The 23,645-nt window shown below is 52.7% G+C and overlaps 1 protein-coding gene across 1 annotated transcript; it reads right to left on the reverse strand.

The window, feature by feature from the left end:
• Positions 1 to 7,871: 7,871 nt before the first annotated feature.
• FN3KRP (fructosamine 3 kinase related protein) lies at positions 7,872 to 21,163 on the reverse strand. Its single transcript, XM_032177948.2, has 6 exons — positions 20,935 to 21,163; positions 16,861 to 17,012; positions 15,578 to 15,669; positions 13,091 to 13,173; positions 9,285 to 9,407; positions 7,872 to 9,057 (listed from the first exon to the last, which is right to left on the reverse strand). Exons 1-6 carry the CDS (start codon positions 21,073 to 21,075, stop codon positions 8,719 to 8,721), a joined length of 930 nt encoding a protein of 309 aa, XP_032033839.1. The 5' UTR covers positions 21,076 to 21,163; the 3' UTR covers positions 7,872 to 8,718.
• Positions 21,164 to 23,645: the final 2,482 nt, after the last annotated feature.

A 23,645-nucleotide genomic window follows, 5' to 3' on the forward strand; every position in this document is an offset into this window, starting at 1 on the left:
TCTGTCTCCCAGGCTGGAGTGCAGTAGCGTGATCTTGGCTCACTGCAACTTCTGCCTCCTGGATTCAAGAGATTATCCTGCCTCAGCCTCCCGAGTAGTTGGGATTACAGGCGCCGCCACCACGCCCAGCTATACTTTTTTTTGTGGGGAAGGGGGCGAACGGAGTCTGGCTCTGTCGCCCAGGCTGGAGTGCAGTGGTGCAATCTCGGCTCACTGCAAGCTCCGCCTCCCAGGTTCACGCCATTCTCCTGCCTCAGCCTCTCCGAGTAGCTGGGACTACAGGCGCCCACCACCACGCCCGGCTAATATTTTTGTATGTTTTAGTAGAGACAGGGTTTCACCATGTGAGCCAGGATGGCCTCGATCTCCTGACCTCGTGATCCGCCCGCCTCGGCCTCCCAAAGTGCTGGAATTACAGGCGTCAGTCACCGTGCCGGGCCTGCCCAGCTACATTTTCTAGTTTTAGTAGACACGGGGTTTCCTCATGTTGGCCAGGTGACCTGAGTGCCTCAGCCTCCCAAAGTGCTGGGATTACAGCCGTGAACCACCGTGCCCAGCCATGCATGAGGTTTTAATCAATAAATCTGTTTTTTGGGGGCCCCAACAATTGTCTTTTCCCACAGAGATGCAGGGGTCCTGCTGCAGGGAGGGAGCCTTTGGGAGCTGCCTATCCCCGCCATCCTGCCCACTTGCTCAGCTGAGCTGGGGTCCTTGGGAGGCTCCTTAACTCCTACATCTGGCACCTCGGCCAGGATCACTGGAACCTGGGCTTAGCAGTCAACGCCAAGCAGGACACGTCCATGCGGCCTCCTGGTGTGGCCTGAGCTTCCCTGAACATGGAGGACAGGTTCCAAGAGTGAGTACTGGGAGAGCCAGGGCTCCCAGAGAACTGGCAGAAGCAAAGGCCTTTTCTGACCAGGCCTCAGAAGCCACACGCCATCATTTCCACCTCCTTCCATTGGCCTCCAAAGCCGCAATCAAGGCAAGGGGATCCGCAGCCACCTCTTTTATTTTTGAGACAGGGTCTTGCTCTGTCACCCCGGCTGGAGTGCAATCTCAGCTCACTGCAACTTCCACCTCCCGGGTTCAAGCGATTCTCCTACCTCAGCTTCCTGAGTAGCTGGGATTACAGGTACGCGTCACCACGCCCCGCTAATTTTTGTATTTTTAGTAGAGACGGAGTTTCACCATGTTGGTCAGGATGGTCTCAAACTCCTGGCCTCAGGTGATCTGCCTGCCTCAGCCTCCCAATGTGCTGGGATTACAGGTGTGAGCCATGGCACCCGGCCAAGCAGCCACCTCGTGACAAGAGTGGCAAGGCTGCCGCAAAACAGCAGGTAGGACAGGAGGATGGCTGTGCTGTCTGAAGAAAGGGCATGTGCCAGTCCCTGACTTTTGCTCATCTGAAGCCCACCCTGCTATTGCATCTTGACAGAAGGTTCATGGCAGGCCAATGTGAGCCCTTGTACATCTGTAAATTTCTTTATTCCTAGTTGACAGTTTGGCTGGGTATCAAATTCCAGCTTGGAGATCAGACTGTGCTCTTTAGGAACTGAGAAGGTGCCATGGCTTGCCAGCTCCAGTTTTGATGCTGAGAAGCTTATGGCCATTTTGGTTCTTATTCTTTATGTGGAAGCTTCTATCTCTGCAGGCTTTTAGGGTCTTCTCTGTGATACCAGTGAAAAATTCCCCAGGGAGGTGTTAGAGTGAGTCTCCTGTCATCCCCTGAACAGGACTGTTGGGTCCTCCAATCCTGGGACAGCTTTTAGCTCTTTATGGCGTTCTCCCTCTGTTTTCTTGGTTCTCTTTTTTTGGAATTCCAACACTGTGGTCTAGAGTCAGTCCTCTCTGTTATCTTCTCAAAGCCCCTTGTAATTTTTCTTCATACAACTCATGAGTCTACAGTCAGATATTAGGTGTCACACAGAGAACCGTACGAGTGCTCAGGGCTCTCAGTGAGAAGAGGTGCCTGAATGAAGAAACAGATATGCAGGCACTAGGCTAGGAAGTCCTCTATGTGGGGGGTTAAGAGCTGTTGAAGATTCAAGGGCAGGGCAGTTAAGTGATCCCAAGTTTCTTAGAGGATTAGTAGTGTAAATTGTATGGTGTGCAAATACTATTTTTAAAACGACCTGTATCAGCTGGTTGCAGTGGCTCATGCCTGTAATCCCAGCTCTCTGGGAGGCCGAGGTGGGTAGCTCACAAGGTCAGGAATTCAAAACCAGCCTGGTCAACATGGTGAAACCCTATCTCTACGAAAAATACAAAAAAATTTTAGTCGGGCATGGTGGCACACACCTGTAATCCCCACTACTTGGGAGGCTGAGGCAGGAGAATTACTTGAGCCTGGGAGTGGAGGTCGTAGTGAGCCGAGATCACGCCACTGCATTCCAGCCTGGGTGACAGAACAAGACTCCGTCACAAACAAAACAGAACCTGCCTTCTGTCCGGTTTCCCGTTCTGGGAGTGGTACCACCCATCTTTTTCCCCGTCTGCCAGGATGTCTTAGCACAGGGCCTGGTCTGCGGTGCTGGTCAGGTCTCGGGGCCACCCATGCTTGTGATCCTACCATCAGCCCAGAGAAGAGGCGTGGATGGAGTAGAGGTGGGATGTGGACCTCAAGCTGGAGGAATCAAGGAGGACTCAAGAAAGGGGCCTGGCACAGACGTGGGCAGGGTGTGGGGAGACCACAGGACAGAGCTGAGCCTGGCTACAGAGCCGGCGCCACCCAGGCCTGGGGTGTGGGCTCGATGAAGAAAGTCCGAGAACAATATCCTAACCTCATCCACCCTCCCCATCTCCTCTCGGCTCCCCTGAGCCACCCAAAGCAGAGGCCAGCTGGTTAATGGAGTGATTCAGGCAGAGGCATGGACGGGTGGAGGTGGGTTGTGCAGAAGCAGCACAGGCCTCAGGCGTGGACGGGTGGAGGTGGGTTGTGCAGAAGTGGCACAGGCCTTGGGCGTGGACGGGTGGAGGTGGGATGTGCAGAAGTGGCACAGGCCTCAGTGAAATACGTGGGTGAGCCGGTGGCACTGGTCCCTCTCTCTCACCACCCTGTCCTGGCCCCTCCATGGCTCCTGGGCCTTTGCCCTTCTCACAGTCCTGCTTACCCACTCACAGGAAAGCCCCCCGGCCCTTTCCCTGCCGCCTGGAATTCCCCCTCCAATTTACCCTTTACAGAGCACCCCTACGTCATCTTTCCAAGATACAGGTCTTCCCCACCCTGAGATGGAGTCTTGCTCTGTCGGCCAAGTTGGAGTGCAGTGACGCGATCTCGGCTCACTGCAACCTCCACCTCCCGAGTTTAAGCAATTCTCCTGCCTCAGCCTCCCGAGTAGCTGAGATTGCAGGCGCACATTGCCATGCCCAGCTAATTTTCGTATTTGTGGTAGAGACAGGGTTTTGCCATGTTGGCCAGGCTGGTCTCGAACTCCTGACCTCAGGTGATCCGCCCGCCTTGGCCTCCCAAAGTGCTGGGATGACAGGTGTGAGCCGCCGCGCCCGGCCGCTTTAGGTGCACTTTCATTAAAAGGATGCAAAGTGAAACGCTCTGGGACAGAAAGCTTGACTTCAGGTATCTAAAGACACTTCTATGGAAAAGCTGATGCCCTGACAGTGTTAGATTAGGTGTTTTGATATAATCCCACTTACAGTAAGAAATAAAAAGTGGAGCCACATTGCCCCCAAGATCCCAAAGATGAGAACTGAGAGTCCTGGATGGGAGTTCAGGGCAACCACCATTTCCCTGGACTTCCTCCCTGGAGGTCCTAGCGATGCTCACGGCTGCCCCAAAGAGAACAAACCTCTTCCAGCTCTTCCCTTGACCGAGGAGTCTCAGATCTGTGTCCAGAGCCCAGTCCCTCTATGCTTTCAGATGCCAACACAACAGCCTGCAAGGGCACAGCACACAGCTGTCACGTAAAACTATGCCTCCAGGCCGGGCGCGGTGGCTCTAATCCCAGCACTTTGGGAGGCCGAGGCGGGTGGATCATGAGATCAGGAGTTCAAGACCCACCCGGCCAAGATGGTGAAACCCCGTCTCTACTAAAAATACAAAAAAAAATTAGCTGGGCACGGTGGCAGGTGCCTGTAATCCCAGTTACTCGGGAGGCTGAGGCAGGAGAATCGCTTGAACTTGGAGGGTGGAGGTTGCAGTGAGCCGAGATGTCACCACTGCACTCCAGCCTGGGCGACAGAGTGAGACTCCATCTCAAAAACAAAAAAACTATGCCTCCAAATCAGAACCTATCCCCTCCCCCATCTCTTCCAGCTGAGCCAGCCCAGACAACAGCACAGCTTTGGATGAGAAGTTCATCCTCTGATGACATGCGTATGGTCTCATGGACAGAACAATCCAGAAAAATCGATTCTGAGTAGCTGCAGGGGCATCTATGGTGCCTGAAGCCTATAGGATTTTGATAGTCCTTTATGAAAAAGTGTGTATATATACAAATATATAATATGCATATAATACAAAATTAGATATTTTAGAATAAGCATTGCATCAACTTACAAATTTAAAATGCTGACATGGGGCCGGACGCGGCAGCTCACACCTGTAATCCCAGAACTTTGGGAGGCCGAGGTAGGTGGATCACTTGAGGTCAGGAGTTCGAGACCAGCCTGACCAACATGGTGAAACCCCGTTTCTACTAAAAATACAAAAATTAGCCAGGCATGGTGGCAGGTGCCTGTAATCCCAGCTACTGGGGAGGCTGAGGCAGGAGAATCCCTTGAACCTGGGAGGCGGAGACTGCAGTGAGCCGAGATCGTGTCACTGCACTCCAGCCTGGGTGACAGAGTGAGACTGTCTAAAAAAAATTAAAATTAAATAAATAAGAAAATAAAAACTAAAAAGCTGACACATACCGCAGCATTGCAAAATCTGAAAACTACCACACTACTGTTTACCATCTCGACACCCCTGAGACACCCCTCCTGATGGTTCCATTTGGCTGCGCTCTCGGCGACAGCCTCTCACAAGGTGCAGCCCTGCCACGTCATCGAGGAAGAGAAGGCCACTGCCTCTGGAGGACCGAACCATCCTTCCCGTCAACTACTCAGGGAGGCTCTCGTCACTGGTGATGTTGTGCTGATGCAGAATGACGTCCAGGGCCCCAGGCACCTGATGTGCCGACGCAGAACGATGATGTCAGGGCCCCAGGCACCTGATGTGCCGACGCAGAACGATGATGTCAGGGCCCCAGGCACCTGATGTGCCGACGCAGAACGATGATGTCAGGGCCCCGGGCACCTGATGTGCCGACGCAGAACGATGATGTCAGGGCCCCGGGCACCTGATGTGCCGACGCAGAACGATGATGTCAGGGCCCCGGGCACTCAATGCTGTGTTCACGCAGAACCACGTCCAGGGCCCCAGGCACCTTGCAGCACTGGCCCTTCCTTGTGACTGGCACAGCCCTCAGGATTCTGTCAGGGGAGGGAGTCTGGGTCATCCTCCTTCTTGGGCAGTCCAGCCGTCCTGTCAGCTCCTCCACTGACCAACAACCCAGGGAAGCTGCCTCACACTCTCCAAATGGAGCAGCATCCGGAGCCGAAAGCTGTTCACCTTCTCAGGGCTATGTGGTTCTAAGCACTGATAGTTTATGTAAAAAAATACAGGAATAGGAAATGGAGGCTCTTCTTTTCCGATTCTCTTTATTTATTTTAGAGATGAGGTCTCACTGTGTTGCCCAGGCTGGTCTCAAACTCCTGAGCTCAAGCGATCCTCCCGCCTCGGCCTCCTCCCAAAGCGCTGGGATTACAGGTGTGAGCCGCACGTCCAGCCTTCTCTTCCGATTTCCTGAAGCTGAACGGATCCACATTCCATCCAGTTTCCTGGCCCGATGGCCATTCTGCGCCTACGTGACTAACCACAGAAGGAAGGAGCCTGGGTTGTGCTTCCCAGACGGTTTCAGTTGTGGATTCATCATCTCTGCGGAAGGCCTCAGGCCTGGCAGCCGCCAAAACCAAAACCCTCCTGGAAACCGACTGCATCGCTCCGTAGGACCTACCCGGTGGGGAGCCAAGCGGCACAGGCGCCCTGGGGATGGACCTACCCGGTTGGGGGGAGTCGAGCGGCACTGTGCCCTCAGGATAGACCTACCCGGCGGGGAGTCGAGCGGCACAGGCGCCGTCGGGATGGCACCGCTTTGGGCCGTCCCTTTTCTTGGGAACACTTACCTTCTTCCCCAGGTCAAAGTAACAAGCTGCAGCCCTGGCCAACGGTAGCAGGACCTGTCAGGTTGGAAACTGACCACACTCACGGTCCTTCCTCACTCCACACAAAAACCAGCATTCTAAAGGAACTCGGTTCTGTTCTGCCTTCTGCTGAGGGGCCCTGACTTACAACAGAAACAAGCAAACAAGACGAGTAACCAATCCATCTCCTTCAGCCCAGTTCATGACACCCTGGGTGACCCCTCAAACACAGGTGTTTGCCAAGTTCACCAAGTGGCTTCTTTCCCCAAAGGTAATTGTACAGCTACTTTCATTCTCCCTTTAATGTCTTCCACAGGGTGAATAAGAATGGCAGCTAGGCTGCATCTCGGGTCAAATATCGCACAGTTCTTAGGCTAGTCCTGCTCTTACTTTGAAGCTCTGAGCTATCCTTTTATCCTGACAAAAAGACAAGGTTAAAAAGAGTTTTTTTAAGAAACAATAGTTGGGCCAGGGATGGTGGCTCAGGCCTGTAATCCCAGCACTTTGGAAGGCCAGGAGTTCAAGACTAGCCTGGCCAAGATGGCAAAATCCCATCTCTACTAGAAATACAAAAATTAGCCAGGTGTGGCGGCACATACCTGTAATCCCAGCTACAGTGGGAGGCTGAGGCAGAAGAATCCCTTGAACCCAGGAGGCAGAGGTTGCAGTGAGCTGAGATCGCACCACTATACTCCAGCCTGGGTGACAGAGCAAGACTCCATCTCAAAAAAAAAAAAAAAGAAACAGTTGGGAGGCTGAGGCGGGTTGACTGCCTGAAGTCAGGAGTTGGAGACCAGCCTGGGCAACATGGTGAAACCCTGTCTCTACTAAAAATACAAAAATTAGCCAGCGTGGTGACACATCGGCTATTCCAGCTACTGGGAGGCTGAGACATGAGAATTGCTTGAGCCCAGAAGGCGGAGGTTGCAGGGAGTGGAGATCGCACCATTGCACTATTCCAGCTTGGAAACACTGAGACTCTGCCGAAAGAAAAGAAAAGAAAAGAAAAGAGAAGAGAAGAGAAGAGAAGAGAAGAGAAGAGAGAGAAGAGAGAGAAGAGGAGAGGAGAAAAGAGAAGAGAGAGAAAAGAAGAGAGAGGAGAGGAGAGAGAGGAGAGGAGAAGAGAGGAGAAGAGAAGAGAGAGAAGAGGAGAGAGAGAAGAGAGAGAAGAGAAGAGAGAGAAGAGGAGAGAAGAGAAGAGAGAAGAGAGAGAAGAGAAGAAGAAAGAAAGAAAGAAAGAAAGAAAGAAAGAAAGAAAGAAAGAAAGAACAGTTGGGTCAGGCATGGTGGCTCAGGCCTGTAATCCCAGCACTCGGGAGGCTGAGGTGGGAGGATTGCTTGAGCTCAGGAGTTCGAGACCAGCCTGGGCAACATGGCAAAACCTCATCTCTACTAAAAATACAAAAATTTAGCCAGGTGTGGTGGTGCACGCCTGTAGTTCCAGCTACTCGAGAGGCTGAGATGGGAGGACTGCTATAACCTGGGAGTTTGAGGCTGCAGTGAGCTATGATCATGCCACTGCACTGCAGCTTAGGCAACAGAACAAGACCGTGTCTCTAAAAACAACAAAAACACTAGTTGTACCTGTCTGTCGCACCATATTACAAAAGCTTTTCAGCAAACAACTAAGATAAATACTGAATTACAATAAATGAGGGAAATATACAATCTTGTACATTATCGAAACCACTGAAAGTTTATTCAAATTTTTGTGCAAAGGATTTATTAGCGTCAATGCCATTCATGAAATATTTCTCATTACTACAACACTGAAGGAAGGAAAAATATTAGTTCAGCATGTATTTTAATGTTGCAAAGGAATGACAACTCAGCAAGCTTTAGAAAATGGCAGAGGAGATGGGGTAATAACAGAAGCAGTGAAGACTCCTGGATTTACCCAAGGACACCCTGCGGTCAGCAGCTTGGTCTCCCCCAGAATCAGTTTACAGACTTGCTCAGCCTGCGGCAGGGCCCAGGGATCATGCAGGAAGAAAAGGGAATATGCTTGATTTTGGAATTGGTCATTTTAAGACGCTTTTAGTAAGACGGTTTCGTGTCTACACCCAAGTCTTGCCAACCAAGAAGCATCCACGTGAACAACTCAGAGACATTCCTGCACAGGAGAGCAGGGAGGAGGCGGCGGAAAGGTACCTATGAGCAGCAGTGCCCGGGGGCGCTGGCCACCTCCCTGTGCACCGGCTACCCTCCCCCCCACCCACAGGAGTTCACTTAGTGTCTCCACCTTGCAGCGGCAGTGGGCTCAGAGTCACCCACACTCCATACATCCCTCTGCTCATACCCTGCCTGCAGTGTGGCTCCGTCTACCTACAAACCCCTACAAAGTGGACAACGCTGGGATGACGAAACCTTTCCTCTTAGATATTATATACTTTGCAAGGCTTGGAAATAAGGTACTGCGTTGGTCTTAAGCTACTCCGGCCATGTGAAGAAACAAGAATTTGCCCTGAAGAGGACTGTGGAGAAACCTCTGAGGCCTCCTTCCAGAGCAACGCCCGCTCACTTGACCAGATTCCTCATGATGTTCAGGGAGGATCCTCTGTACCCTGATCCAAAATGATTCCAGTGGTTCAAGTAGTGAAAGAGCTGATACAACTGAAGGCGCTTCTCGAATCCTGGGGCCTTGGGGATTTTGCTGTGGTAGGCGGAGTAAAAGGAGCTGCTAAAGCCCCCAAACATGCCGGCTATTGCCAGCTCATATTCCGAGTGGCCGTAGAAAGAAGCTGGGTCAAAAATGACCGGCCCAGAGGAATCCTCTGCCACATTTCCACTCCAGAGGTCCCCGTGGAGTAAGGCTGGGATGATCTCCAGGTCACGGAACAGGTCAGGGATCTTTAACTGCAGGGAGAAAAATGCAGCCTCAGCAAATTGATCAAAGCGTGCATGAGGGGTGCCGCTCCAGGTGCCCGCCCCCAGCCCAGGCAGCAGCGGATAGGACGCCGCCAGGCACCCGCTTCCCACCCAGAACCAGACTCAGAGGTGGCCTCACCTGCCTTGGTGCCTCCCCTACCTCAGGCAAGTGGGGCGTGTGGCAGGTGCTGGGTGTGCAGTGGGGCCCCGCTCACCTGCAGAGCAGACCAAAGCTGGAGGGCCTCCCTGTCCCCAGACTCCTTCTCCACCATGTCCATCTGGGGCTGAATGCGCTGCCGGGCATAGAACACGACCCAGTCCTCCTGCCAGTCATTCACCTGCACAGTACCAGCAAAAGCAAAAGCACCGTTCACTGGAAAATGCCAGAACCAAGGGAGAGCTCAGCTACCCACAAGCATCTCAAAGTGGAGAAGGCTGCAGGGGCGGCACGTGGGAGGGGTGGCAGTCACAGGAGGCTGAGGGGGGAACCACATCCCGAGGGGAACCGGAGTCTCATGGACATGCTGAGACCTCAGATCCTATCCCAAGAACAGTGGGAAGCATGGGGATGCTTCAGGACCCACTCTGTAGCCTTCCAAGAATGAAGGCTTCTAGAACATTTTTTTTCTTTTTTTTTTTTGAGATAGAGTTTCGCTCTCATTGCCCAGGCTGGAGTGCAGTGGCGCGATCTCGGCTCACCGCAACCTCTGCCCCGCGGGTTCAAGCGATTCTCCTGCCTCAGCCTCCCGAGTAGCTGGGATTACAAGCATGCGCCACCACACCTGGCTAATTTTTTTGTATTTTTAGTAGAGACGGGGTTTCGCCATGTTGGTCAGGCTGGTCTCAAACTCCTGACCTCAGGTGATCTGCCCGCTCCGGCCTCTCAAAGTGCTGGGATTGCGGGTGTGGGCCGCTATGCCCGGCCCTGCTCCTGCTTCTGCCTTCTTTACATGGTTTTGTAGCAGCTGACAACAGTTCATCAGATGACGCACCAGAACTTCACCCAGTGGTCCTCTGGATTTTCCTTATCATAGTACCAGGAGTGGCGCAGCAAATACCCTTGTGTCTGTGCCATTTTGCATACATGTAAATATGCCTGTAGAATAAATCCTAAAGGATAATTACTGAGTCAGAGCATAAGTCCGTTTAAAATTTCGAAAAGGGGGCCTGGTGCGGTGGCCCATGCCTGTAATCCCAGCACTTTGGGAGGCCAAGGCGGGCAGATTGCTTGAGGTCAGGAGTTCGAGACCAGCCTGGCCAACATGGTGAAACCTCGTCTCTACTAAAAATACAAAAATTAGCCGGACGTGGTGGTGGGCGCCTGTAATCCCAGCTACACAGGAGGCTGAGGCAGGAGAACTGATTGAACCCGGAAGCTGGAGGTTGCAGTGAGCCAAGATCGCACCACCACACTCTAGCTTGGGTGACGAGACTCCATTTCAAAAAAATAAATAAAATAAATAAAAAAATTTGAAAGGGGGCTGGGAGTGGTGGCCAGTATCTGTAATCCCAGCACTTTGCGTGGCTGAGGTGGGAGGATCACTTGAGGCCAGGAGTTTGAGACCAGCCTGGGCAACATAGTGAGACCCGTCTCCACAAAAAAAATTTAAAAATTAGCCGAGTGTGGTGGTGCATGCCTGTAATCTCAGCTACATGGGAGGCTGGGGCAGGAGGATGGCTTGATCCCAGGAAGTTTGAGGCTGCAGTGAGCTATGATCGTGCCACTGCTCTCCAGCCTGGGCAACGGAGTGAGACTCTATCTTTTAAAATTAAAATTAAAACTAAATTTAAACTTTTTGGCCAGGTGCGATGGCTCATGCCTGTAATCCCAGCACTTTGGGAGGTCGAGGTGGGCAGATCACAAGGCCAGGAGATCGAGACTGTCCTGGCTAACACGGTGGAACCCCATCTCTACTAAAAATACAAAAAAAAAATTAGCTGGGCATGGTGACGGGCACCTGTAGCCCCATCTACTCAGGAGGCTGAGGCAGGAGAATGGCGTGAACCTGGGAGGCGGAACTTGCAGTGAGCCGAGATTGCACCACTGCACTCCAGCCTGGGTGACATAAAAACAATGTTTTTTTGATAGGCATTGCCAAGTTGCTGTCCGTAAAGATTGTTGCCCCAAGTCACACTCGCATCACAGGGTGCCACGGGGCCTGCTCCCTCGTGCTCTGGCTGGCACACGTGCAGCACACTTTTTGGTCTTTACAGGTTCCATGTGTAACAAAAGATATCTGACTGTACTACTTTTTAGTTTTTTACTTTTTACTTTTTTCTTTTTTGAGATGAAGTTTCACTCTTGTCACCCAGGCTGGAGTGCAATGGCGTGATTTCAGCTCACCGCAATCTCTATCTCCCGGGTTCAAGCGATTCTCCTGCCTCAGCCCCCAGAGTAGCTGGGATTACAGGCGCGCACCACCACGCCCAACTAATTTTTGTATTTTTAGTAGAGACGGGATTTCACCATGTTGGTCAGGCTGTTCTCAAACTCCTTATCTCAGGTGATCCGCCTGCCTCAGCCTCCCAAAGCGCTGGGATTACAGGCGTGAGCCACCGCGCCCGGTCCAGAACATTTTCTTTATTTTTTCATTTTTGTGAAACAAGGTCTTGCCCCATTACTCAAGCTGGAGTGCAGTGGTGCAATCACAGCTCACTGCAGCGTTGAATTCCCAGGCTTAAGCAATCCTCCCACCTCAGCCTTCCAAGTGGCTGGAATTACAGGCACGCACCACCACATCCTGCTAAGTTTTTGTATTTTTACTAGAGAGAGGGTTTCGCCATGTTGGCCAGGCTGGTCTCGAACTCCTGGGCTCAAGCAATCCTCCCACCTCAGCCTCCCAAAGTGCTGGAATTACAGGCATGAGCCACCAGGACTTTTTTATTAAAAAAAAAAAAAATTTTTTTTTTTGCTGCTAAAGCAACGGGCTAACATTTCCTCTTAATTTACACTCACACTGGAGTACTGAGGCCAGAGCTGGCTGACCTGCCCTGACCCCATGGCTCACTTCTGACATCTGTCCAGACAGCCCCTCCCCAGACAGTGATGACAGGAAAAGTCACATGGAGCCCCGTTGAGAAGGACCCTGAGAAAGGACATCCAGGTCACAGGTGCTTACCACCCAGGAGGGAAGCGAGACAGACGCAAGACTGGAGTAGCACACGATGCCAATATCATGCATCAGGCACACAGTCATGCGCACACACACGTGCGCACACAGGCACGCACACACATGCACGCACACGCGCACACATATGCATGCACACATACACGTGCACACACATACACAATGCACACAGGCGCACGTGCACACACATGCACACGCACACACATATGCACACAGACGTGCGTACACATACATACACATATGCACACACACACGTGTGCATACACACACTGTGAGTACAGCCACGAGACGAAGGGGTGGAGCTGGCGATAAACCCCCCGGGGCAGGCAGGACCAGAGGGCACCACTCCCCGCCCCAAGCAGGTTTCTAGACAACCTTCAACATTTCAAAGTCTTTCTACTGCCCCCGCGCCCGCCAGGAAACCCTGGAAAGTTTTCTGGGTTCATCTGTATCCTCCTCCCGAGGACAAGACAGGAGCCATGTCCACTGCACACGTGCTGGGCGTCAAGCAGAACTCCCCAGCGGAAACATGGAGGGAAGCAACCACAAAACCACACAACCAAAAGTGACAAACCCTTGTCACAAAACCACACAACCAAAAGTGACAAACCCTTGTCACTCCACCCTCTGTGAGAGTTTAGTATACCTAAAATAAAACATTTGTTAAAGTCCCTCATTTTCACCCACCTTGAAATCCAGCTCCTAACTTGCTGGTCCGCCTCGGTTTCTTCATGCTTACCTAGCTACGTCAGCCTCTCAGACATCAGCAAAGAAAAAACGGTGCAGATACTTTCACTAAAGCTCACAAAAAAAGGAAGGGGGTGTGTCCCCCCAACCCCTGTGTCTGAACAGCTGACCTGATTGTGAAATAGAAGCAAACGCCGTGCACTCACCTGGGGGAGGTATCCACAGCACGTCGCCACGTCAAATCCAAACTGGTCCACAAAGGGCCATTCCTCCTGCCCGCCTCCTCTCCCTTGCAAGCAAAAGTAAAAAAGGAAGGAAAATTAGTTCCAAGGCATCCCAGCGCCCACTCTCGAAACTGAGTCACCTTCAAACACGACCTCAGCGAGCTCCTACCAGCTTATGCCCCTGCCAGAGACAAACAGGGCCTGGGTCTCCACCAGTTCACACAACACCCCAAACAGAGCCTGCTCCAGCAGACGTCAGCATCAAAGACACTGGCTGCTCCCAAGCAGTGGCACCAGAGGACACGCACAGGACAGGGAGCCTGCGGGCACCTCCCAGGGGACCTGTCTCACATCCCAACAGGACATGCGGGGGTGTGGGGGAAGACCACACTGTGTCAGGAAAAAAAAAGGAAGATATTCTTAAAGAGGAAAGATACTTTGGGAGGCTGAGGTGGGCGGATCACCGGAGGTCAGCAGTTTGAGACCAGCCTGCCCAATGTGGTGAAACCCTGTCTCTACTGGACATATAAAAATTAGCTAGGCATGGTGGCAGGCACCTATAATCCCAACTACTCAGGAGGTTGAGGCAGGAGAATCACTTGAACCCGGGAGGCAGAGGTTGCAGTGAGCTGAGATCGCTCCATTGCCCTCCAGCCTGGGCGACAAGAGTGAAACTCCATCTCAAAAAAAAACATAAATCTGGCCGGGCGCAGTGGCTCACACCTGTAATCCCAGCACTTTGGGAGGCCAAGGCGGGTGGATCACCTGAGGTCAGGAGTTCGCGACCAGCCTGACCAACATGGTGAAACCCCGTCTCTACTAAAAATACAAAAATTAGCCAGGTGTGGTGGCAGGTGCCTGTAATCCCAGCTACTCGGAAGGCTGAGGCAGGAGAATCACTTGAACCCAGGAGGCGGAGGTTGCGGTGAGCTGAGATCATGCCACTGCACTCCAGCCTGGGCAACAAGAGCAAAACTCCGTTTCAAAAAAAAAAAAAAAAACATAAAAAACATAAAAAGTGAAAAACAGCCCGGGCACGGTGGCTCACACCTGTAATCCCAGCACTTTGGGAGGCCGAGGCAGGCGGATCACGAGGTCAGGAGATCGAGACCAACCTGGCTAACACGGTAAAACCCTGTCTCTACTAAAAATACAAAAAATTAGTCAGGTGTGGTGGAGGGCACCTGTAGTCCCAGCTACTTAGGAGGCTGAGGCAGGAGAATGGCGTGAACCCAGGAGGTGGAGCTTGCAGTGAGCAGAGATCACGCCACTGCACTCCAGCCTGGGGAACAAAGCAAGACTCCTTCTCAAAAAAATAAAATAAAAATAAATAAATAAATAAATAGGAAAAAAAATTTGCCCCCAATCCATCAGAAAGGATGGGTCTCAGTGGCAAACCTGGTGCCATGCGTGTCAGATAAACTATTGTGCTTTGAAATAATCTCAGGCAGGGTGCAGTGGCTCACGCCTGTAATCCCAGCACTTTGGGAGGCTGAGGTGGGTGGATCACCTGAGGTCAGGAGATTGAGACCAGCCTGGCCAACATGGTGAAACCCCGTCTCTGCTAAAAATACAAAAATTAGCTGGGCGCGGTGGCGTGCACCTGTAATCCCAGCCACCCGGGAGGCTGAGGCAGGAGAATCGCTTGAACCCAGGAGGCAGAGGTTGCAGTGAGCCGAGATTGTACCACTGCCCTCCAGCCTAGGGCACAAGAGTGAAACTCCATCTCAAAAAAAAAAAAGAAAAGAAAGAAATCTCACTCCCCTGCAGTCTCCCTAACTCAAGGAAAATCCCAATGGACTAAACTCCGTAAGACTGGAACGGACAGGACAGGCGACCCAGGAGGCCTCTCAGTGGATCCTCACCACACAGGCAGCCTGGGGGGATCCGTCATGGACCCTCACAGAACAGACTGTCTAACAGCATGTCTCTGTCTCATACAGCAGACCCTTGGTGATCTGTTCCGATCGTCAGCTAATCTCCCCACATTTACCACGTGGGCTGCGCACAGATTCCAAATGTCAGCAGATTAAAATACCAGAAAATTCCCTCGATCCTGACAGCGCGTTACGCTCTGGAAAGGTCAGACATGATGGCTGTAATTCTGAGCCTCAAGTACGACTGTTTTACAGCAACAGACCCTGTGGTTAAAGGTCTTGCTTTTTATAGAAAGCCAGAGAGCCTCTGCTTACACTCTTCTGGGGAACGAGGTAAAAGCAACTGTAACACTAGGGGCGTCTTGCGTCCAGCAAATGTTTTCGTCTTTCAAATGCATTTAGGACACAACAGACGCATCACATTCACTGTGTTCAGTGCACCGTGAGATGCGGCTCAAGCTCGACATTCCCCTGCTCTGGCATCAGCCCACGTCCGACCCTCCCACGGCTGCTGCACGGCCCCCCTCTGAGCCCACACTGGCTGAACGTCCTCCTCTAAGCGGGAGCACCCATGGCCCGCGCAGTGCCATACCCACTGTGCCCGCCTCCTTCAGGAGCATCTCTCCACGCTTCTTGTTATCAAGGTGCAAATCGGCCAGCTGGGCTCCAAGCTTTGCAGCATGACTGTCAAATCAAAGGACAGCAACTAAACAGATGACACACAGAAAGGCAACACACCCACTGCTCAGTCTCAGGGCACCTAAAGAGGGTCAAACTCTTTTTTTTTGAGATGGAGTCTCGCTCTGTCACCCAGGCTGGAGTGCAGTGGCACGATCTCAGCTCACTGCAAGCTCCGCCTCCCAGGTTCAAGCGATTCTCCTGCCTCAGCCTCCTGAGTAGCTGGGATTACAGGCGCCTGCCACCATGCCTGGCTAATTCTTTGTATTTTTAGTAGAGGTGGGGTTTCACCGTGTTGGCCAGGCTGGTCTCAAACTCTGACCTCAAGTCATCCGCCCACCTTGGCCTCCCAAAGTGCTCGGATTACAGGCGTGAGCCACCGCACCCAGCTAGTAGGTCGGACATTTTGAGGACAGAAAGTAGGTTCTGGTGAAGCAAGAGGGGGATAAAGGTGTTGATTATTTGACGATCTTTCCCAGCCTCATCCAAGTTTGCAGTGGATTTTTTTTTTTTCTCTTTTTTGAGACTGAGTCTCACTCTATTGCCCAGGCTAGAGTGCAGCAGTGCGATCTCAGCTCACTGCAACCTCTGCCTCCTGCGTTCAAGTGATTGTCCTGCCTCAGCCTCCCAAGTAGCTGGAATGAGAGGCGCCTGCCACCACATCCAGCTAATTTTCGGATTTTTGGTAGAGATGGTGTTTCACCATGTTGGCCAGGCTGGTCTCAAACTCCTGACCTCAAGTGATTCACCCGCCTCAGCCTCCCAAAGTGTTGGGATTCCAGGCGTGAGCCACCGCACCTGGCCCGCAGCGGGGCCTTCAGTCAGCATCTCACTTTGGGAGATTCCTCTTGCTTCCGCCCTTGGCTGCAGAGAGTGCCTGCGGTTCATTCTGCAGAACTCATGGTATGTGGAATCACGGGTTCTTTGCATTACACTCCTCAAAATGATGCCCCCAGTACAAGCTTCAGTCATCAGAGAACCACTTGGTGGAAAAGAAAGCCAGCTGGGGGCTGGCGTGAAGGCGCACCTGCTCAGATAACAAAGCCAGCCGGGGGTGGCATGAAGCCAGCTGGGGGGTGGTGTGAACACACACCTGCTCAGGTAATAAAGCCAGCCTGGGGCTGGTGTGGAGATGCACCTGCTCAGATAATAAAGCCAGCCCGGGGGCGGGTGGGAGGCGGTGGTGTGAAGACACACCTGCTCAGATGCCTCATGTCCACGTGCTCCATCACCAGCACGCTCCCGCCGCCTGGGGCATCCAGAACCTTGATGGGCTTGGGCACTCTCACCGTATTGGTTTTCAGGATGGCAGTTAAACTTGCCATCTCACCTTCAAACATTCTTCTGGCCTGTCAGAAAAATACCAGAGGAAGTGGAAATGGAGGGAGGCAAGGTTACTTCCGGAAAGGTTCTGTAGATATGTTTTCCTCTAGCATTACAACTTCAAACCAAGACTATCCTGACTGAGGATTCCATATACATGGACAGTGTTTTCAAAGGCACTTGCCAACAGGATAGGCTACAGGTTCAGATGCTGTACTGGAGGAAGAGGGCTTGAGCTTTCTAGTGTTGGACTCTATCTGTGTGCTGTGGTTGAATCGGGAGGTTCTCTGCAGAGAGGAAAGTCGAAGGCACTAATATTCCACTAAGATCCGGCAACAGTGGGACTGTGAACACGGGTTACCTGTCAGTGTCCTCAGATAACACCTCAACTGCAGTCCTGTTCCATCTACAGGACACAGACTCACCCGGCCTCTCAGGTGCAGGCGGCACCCTGACTGCCTATGCCAGTGACCTGGGCTCACTTTTCACCTGAATAGACCACCAAGTTCTATGCCACTTCCTACCTAGCGCTGGAAACCACCTCATCTTGAGATGCCGTCTCCATCCGACTCCCTGGGACCACAGCGACTCCTCCCTTGGGTCCCCCTGCTCACCACACAGCAGTGATCCCTGGAGAGGAGGTCAGAGCCAGCGGCCTTTCCTTTCCTCCTGCTACACACACCACTGCCCACTCTCCCATCCTCACCTGGGGCTCCACCCTTACACACACACAGACACACAATACATACAACATACACACATACACACATACAACGTACACAGACACACAACATACACACAGACACACACACTCTCCTCGTGCTCCTGACTTCCAGCTGTCTTCAGCCTTCTTTCAGTTCTTCAGGGTCCCCATCTCCTCAGCCTCAGAGCCCCACCACGGCTGCCATGTCACCGCTGCTAGGAACACTTTTTTTTTTTTGAGTCTCGTTCTGTCACCCAGCAGGCTGGAGTGCAGTGGCGTGATATTGGCTCACTGCAACCTCCACCTCCTGCGTTCAAGTGATTCTCCTGCCTCAGCCTCCGGAGTAGCTGGGATTATAAGTGTGTGCCACCATGCCCGGCTAATTTTTGTATTTTGATTTGTGTGTGTGTGTGTGTGTGTGTGTGTGTGTTTTGAGACGGAGTTTCACTCTTGTTGCCCAGGCTGGAGTACAATGGCGCAATCTCAGCTCACTGCAACCTTCACCTCCCAGGTTCAAGCAATTCTCCTGCCTTAGCCTTCCCAAGTAGCTGGGATTACAGGCATGTGCCACCACATCCAGCTAATTTTGTATTTTTAGTAGAGACGGGGTTTCTCCATGTTGGTCAGGCTGGTTTCGAATTCCCGACCTCAGGTGTTCTGCTCGCCTCGGCCTCCCAAAGTGCTGGGATTACAGGTGTGAGCCACCGTGTCTAGCCTTTTTTTTTTTTTTGAGATGGAGTCTCACTCTGTCGCCCAGGCTGGAGTGCAGTGGCACGATCTTGGCTCACTGCAAGCTCCACCTCCCAGGTTCCTGCCATTCTCCTGCCTCAGCCTCCCAAGTAGCTGGGACTACAGGCGCCCACCACCATGCCCAGCTAATTTTTTTGTATTTTTAGTAGAGACAGGGTTTCATCATGTTAGCCAGGATGGTCTTGATCTCCTGACCTCGTGATCTGCCCGATTTGGCCTCCAAAAGTGCTGGGATTACAGGTGTGAACCACCGCGCCCAGCATTTTTTTTTTTTTTTTTTTTTTTGAGACAGTCTTGCTCCGTCACCCAGGCTGGAGTGCAACGGCACAATCTCGGCTCACTGCTGTATCTACCTCCCGGGTTCAAGCAATTCTCCTACCTCAGCCTCCCAAGTAGCTGGGATTACAGGCGTGCGCCACCACATCCAGCTAATTTTTGTATTTTTAGTAGAGATGCGGTTTTGCCATGTTGGCCAGGCTGGTCTCAAACTCCTGACCTCAGGTGATCTGCCCGCCTCAGCCTCCCAAAGTGCTGGAATTACATGCCACTGTGAGCCACTGTGCCTGACCTCCTCTTGATTATTCTTATCTGTCCCTTGCATCCTTGTGTAATTGGTTTTCTCCCGTCCTCCTCCCATAAGTTAATCTTTTGTACTACTACACTCCAGCTGATGCTTAATTTTACCTTGGGTCTACTCTAGAGTATCAGTGTTCTTAGCTTTAGTTAGAAACTTAGGGCTACATCCAAGTGGATATTTCTGTGGAGGAGCCTTGGCCTCTAGCTGGTTCACAGACCCTCCTTCCCCCCTCTCTGCATTTTGTTTGTAGTATTACCCCTTTTCTTCTCAAGTAGTACTCTAGTAAAAGTACAGCTAAGACCCAGTTTTCCCTTTATTTTCTAAAGATAATGCTTTGAAAATTCTGCTTACACAGTGCTTATCTTCTTTCTCAGTAACTTTATCTCTCTTAAGGAGTGATAATAATATTTATAAAGTGTTTAGAATGGACTGTGGGTTGGGTGAGGTGGCTCCACACCTGTAATCCCAGCACTTTGGGAGGCAGAGGCAGATGGATTGCTTGAGGCCAAGAATTTGGGATCAGCCTGGGCAACAATGTGAGACCCTGTATCTACAAAAAATTTAAAAATTTGCCAGGCATGGGCCGGGAGCAGTGGCTCACACCTGTAATCCCAGCACTTTGAGAGGCCGAGGCGGGCGGATCACCTGAGGTCAGGAGTTCAAGACCAGTCTGGTCAACATGGTGAAACCCCATCTCTGCTAAAAATACAAAAATTAGCTACTTGCACACTTGTAGTCCAGATACTTGGGAGGCTGAGGCAGGAGAATCACTTGAATCAGGGAGGTGGAGGGTGAGAGATTGCACCACTGCACTCCAGCCTGGGTGACAGGGCAAGACTCCGTCTCAAAAAAAAAAAAAAAAAAAGGACAAGGACAAATAGTTGACGGACTCCTAGAAAAGCCACATACAGGATGACCCGTAGCTGATCTCTCCAGAACAAAAGTTTGAAGGGGAGTCTCGAGAGAACATCCGTGTTCCAGAATAAGATGATGCTACATGGAGTCTCGAGAGAACATCCGTGTTCCAGAATAAGATGATGCTACATCATGGAAGGTGGGATTCAATTCTGGGAATTAAATGTAAATAACTAAGAGAATGATTTTTTTATTTTTTGAGACGGAGTCTAGCTCTGTTGCCCAGGCTGGAGTGCAGTGGCGCGATCTCGGCTCACCGCAACCTTTGCCTCCTGGGTTCAAGCGATTCTCCTGCCTCAGCCTCCCGAGTAGCTGGGATTACAGGCGCCCGCCACCACGCCCGGCTAATTTTTGTGTTTTTAGTAGAGACGGGGTTTCACCTTGTTGGCCAGGCTGGCCTCGAACTCCTGACTTCGTGATCCGCCCGCCTCGGTCTCCCAAAGTGCTGGGATTACAGGCGTGAGCCACCGCGCCCGGCCCGAGAATGATGCTAACAGAGCACGCCAGGGTGTGGTGGGGGGCAGCACCTGCGCCCCGTTTCACAACGCACTGACCGAGGCTCACGGGGGACGGGCACCTCCAGAGCCACTTAAGCTGAGGACTTAACCAGCTTCCCCGGCTAGAGCGACCCCACTTAACCAGCACCTCAGGGCACGAACCCCGGGAGCAACACTGCAGCAGCCAGACCCGCCCCATTTCACGCAGCGCCGCAGAGAGAAAGTTCACGGAGAACAGGAGGTGTGGGGCGGCCGCGGTTCCTGCTCCCGACAGTTCCCCGCAGGTGCAAACTCGTCCGGACGCCCCGGACGCTTCCGCCGCCCCCGTTCACGGTTCACCGCTCGCCCCGCGCAAAGGGTTCCCCCGAAGAGGCGGCGGCGGCAGTCCCGGGAGAGCCACCCTCGGCCTCCGGCGGGAGAAGCCCAGGCCGCGCGCCCCGCGCCGAGGCCCGCGACCCTCTCCGGAAGGAGACCGGTCCCCCTGCCCGCCCGACCCGCGGCCTGACCTCCGCCTTGGCGTTCACTTTCACGAACACTCGTCCTTGGTCCGTGTCGTAGCTCCGGCCCTGGCTGATGCACCCGCCCCCCGAGTGGCCCGTGGCCCTGACAGAGCCGCAGCCCAGCTCGCGCCTCAGCAGCTCCTCCATGTTCCCGCCGCGGCCGCGGACCCGCCCCGGGCCTGGCAGAGACGCGAGAGACGGCGGCCGAGCGGGCAGACGTGAGTCCGCGCGAGGACTGAGCGGGGGACGAGGGGGGCGGGGCCCGACCGCAGAGACAAGCGCTAGGATTGGGTGAAAAGCGGGCAGGGGCGGGGCCTGGCAGCAGAGACGAGCACAGGGATTGGGTGGCGGGAAGGGGAGGGCGTGGCCGCAGAGATGAGCTCCGGGATTGAGGGGCGGGAAGGGGAGGGGCCGGGAGGCAGGTAGGCGCGGGGGATTGGGTGAGGATGAGATGACGTCAGGGGTCGGGGCCTGACCGACGGTTTGGGTTCAACGCTCCTGCGCGGAAACAGGTGGATATGCTGATGGAAATAGTTAGAATATATTTTCTAAAGAGCTGACCCAATAGCAAGGGACATCAGCCCAAGGTCTGGGTGCCGGGAGCCCAGAATGTTAAGACTGCTTTTGCCCGGGCGTTTGCTGAACCCGAAGAACAGAGCTCCTGATGTGGGGAGTGGCGGGCACGCTCGGGGTGCACGTGCAATGGAGACACCTCCCCTAAACCTGGGGCCCAGAGGCTAACAGCTAACAGTGGCCCTGCTGTTTCGGCCAGTGTCAGGTGCCAGCTGGGCTGGACCAGGAATTCCCAGAAACCTGGCAAGGCATGATTTGGGGTGGGTCGTGCTGAGGGCCACACCATCGACTTCCCCGCTTCTGAGGCCTTCCGACCTGCGCTGAGCCCGGCTACCCGAGTCCCAGGGTCTCCCGCTCACAGACTTCTCGGCCTCCGTAACTGCAAACGCCAGCTCCCCCAGTCCATCTCCTGTCCTGGATCTACGTCTATATCCTACCGGATCCGTCTCTCTGGAGAACCCTAATATAGCTGTCAACACAAGGATGAACTAATTACAAGAAGGCTTGAATAGGAATTCTCCCAGGGGACGAAGAGGTTTCAGCCTTCAGCAAAGGATGGTTCATAGAAACCGTTCCCATAGTCTGCCCTTCCATGGATTGCAACCCTAATTAATATTACCTACAGTAAACAAAAAATTCAAGTATAGATTTTAGTCTAAAGCAAATAGGAAATGTTGCTTCCCTGGACATTGGGAGAAGCAAACGTGAATCCTCTCCTGAGGCCGGGCGCGGTGGCTCACGCCTATAATCTCAGCACTTTGGGAGGCTGAGGAGGGCGGATCACTTTATAACTATCTATTAAATGGTACGTATGTGTGTCTTCACACACTTTTCTGTGTGTATACCGCATTTCACAATTTTAAAAAGCAAAATAGATTAGTGGGGCGTGGTGGCGGGCACCTGTAATCCCAGATACTCGGGAGGCTGAGGCAGGAGAATCGCTTGAACCTGGGAGGCAGAGGTTGCAGTGGGCAGAGATTGCCTGGGTGACAAGAGCAAAACTCGGTCTCAAAAAAAAAAGACAAAAAAGAACAGATGAAAATCTACAGATGGTAATAGATAAATCAAGGAACACATGAGAGAAGAGCGAGAGAATTAAAAGGAGCTCCAAAGGCGGTGGAGTGGGCGAACCACTCCCTGTATGCTCCTCCCCCCGGGCCAGGGCCTGCGGATGTCCCTGTTTTAATCTGTGGCCTTGACTGTTTGGACATTTTAACTCCATGCCATGAACGTGAACATTTTCATCAGAACTAAGCCACTGTTAAGTTTTTGTTGAGAAGCTTTTTTTTTTTTTTTTTTGAGACAGAGTCTCGCTTTGTTGCCCAGGCTGGAGTGCAATGGCACGATCTCGGCTCACTGCAAGCTCTGCCTCCCAGGTTCACGCCATTGTCCTGCCTCAGCCTCCCGAGTAGCTGGGACTACAGGCGCCCGCCACCACGCCTGGCTAATTTTTTGTATTTTTAGTAGAGATGGGGTTTCACCGTGTTAGCCAGGATGGTCTCGATCTCCTGACCTCGTGATCCGCCCACCTCAGCCTCCCAAAGTGCTGCGATTACAGGTGTCAGCCACTGTGCCTGGCCCTTTTTTTTTTTTTTTTTTTTTTAGATGGAGTCTCGCTCTGTCGCCCAGGTGGGAGTGCAGTGGCACTGCAACCTCCACCTCCCGGGTTCAAGCAATTCTCCCGCCTCAGCCTCCTGAGTAGCTGGGATTACAGGCGCACACCACCATGCCTGGCTACTTTTTGTATTTTTGTGGAGATGGGGTTTTGCCATGTTGGCCAGGCTGGTCTCGAACTCCTGACCTCAGGCGATCTGCCTGCCTTGGCCTCCCAAAGTGCTGTGATTACAGGCATGAGCCACTGTGCCCGGCCGAGAAAGTATTTTTAAAGTGACTTTTGGGCCGGGCGCGGTGGCTCACGCCTGTAATCCCAGCACTTTGGGAAGCTGAGGCAGGTGGATCACGAGGTCAGGAGGTCAAGACCATCCTGGCTAATTTGGTGAAACCCTGTTTCTACTAAAAATACAAAAAAAAAAAAAAAAATTAGCCGGGCGTGGTGGCGGGCACCTGTAGTCCCAGCTACTTGGGAGGCTGAGGCAGGAGAATGGCATGAACCCGGGAGGCAGAGCTTGCAGTGAGCCGAGATC

The sequence above is a fragment of the Hylobates moloch genome, unplaced genomic scaffold (assembly GCF_009828535.3).
Source record: "Hylobates moloch isolate HMO894 unplaced genomic scaffold, HMol_V3 SCAFFOLD_15, whole genome shotgun sequence".
NCBI classification, from domain to species: Eukaryota; Metazoa; Chordata; class Mammalia; order Primates; family Hylobatidae; genus Hylobates; species Hylobates moloch.

What these genes read in the sequence shown, in the direction of transcription:
- FN3KRP (XM_032177948.2), bottom strand. Translation starts at nt 21,075, where the DNA reads ATGGAGGAGCTGCTGAGGCGCGAGCTGGGCTGCGGCTCTGTCAGGGCC. An exon ending in AAGTGAACGCCAAGGCGGAG is followed by an intron (nt 17,013 to 20,934) that starts GTCAGGCCGCGG and finishes TTTTTCTGACAG; the next exon opens with GCCAGAAGAATGTTTGAAGG. An exon ending in GACATGAGGCATCTGAGCAG is followed by an intron (nt 15,670 to 16,860) that starts GTGTGTCTTCAC and finishes TTGATTTGACAG; the next exon opens with TCATGCTGCAAAGCTTGGAG.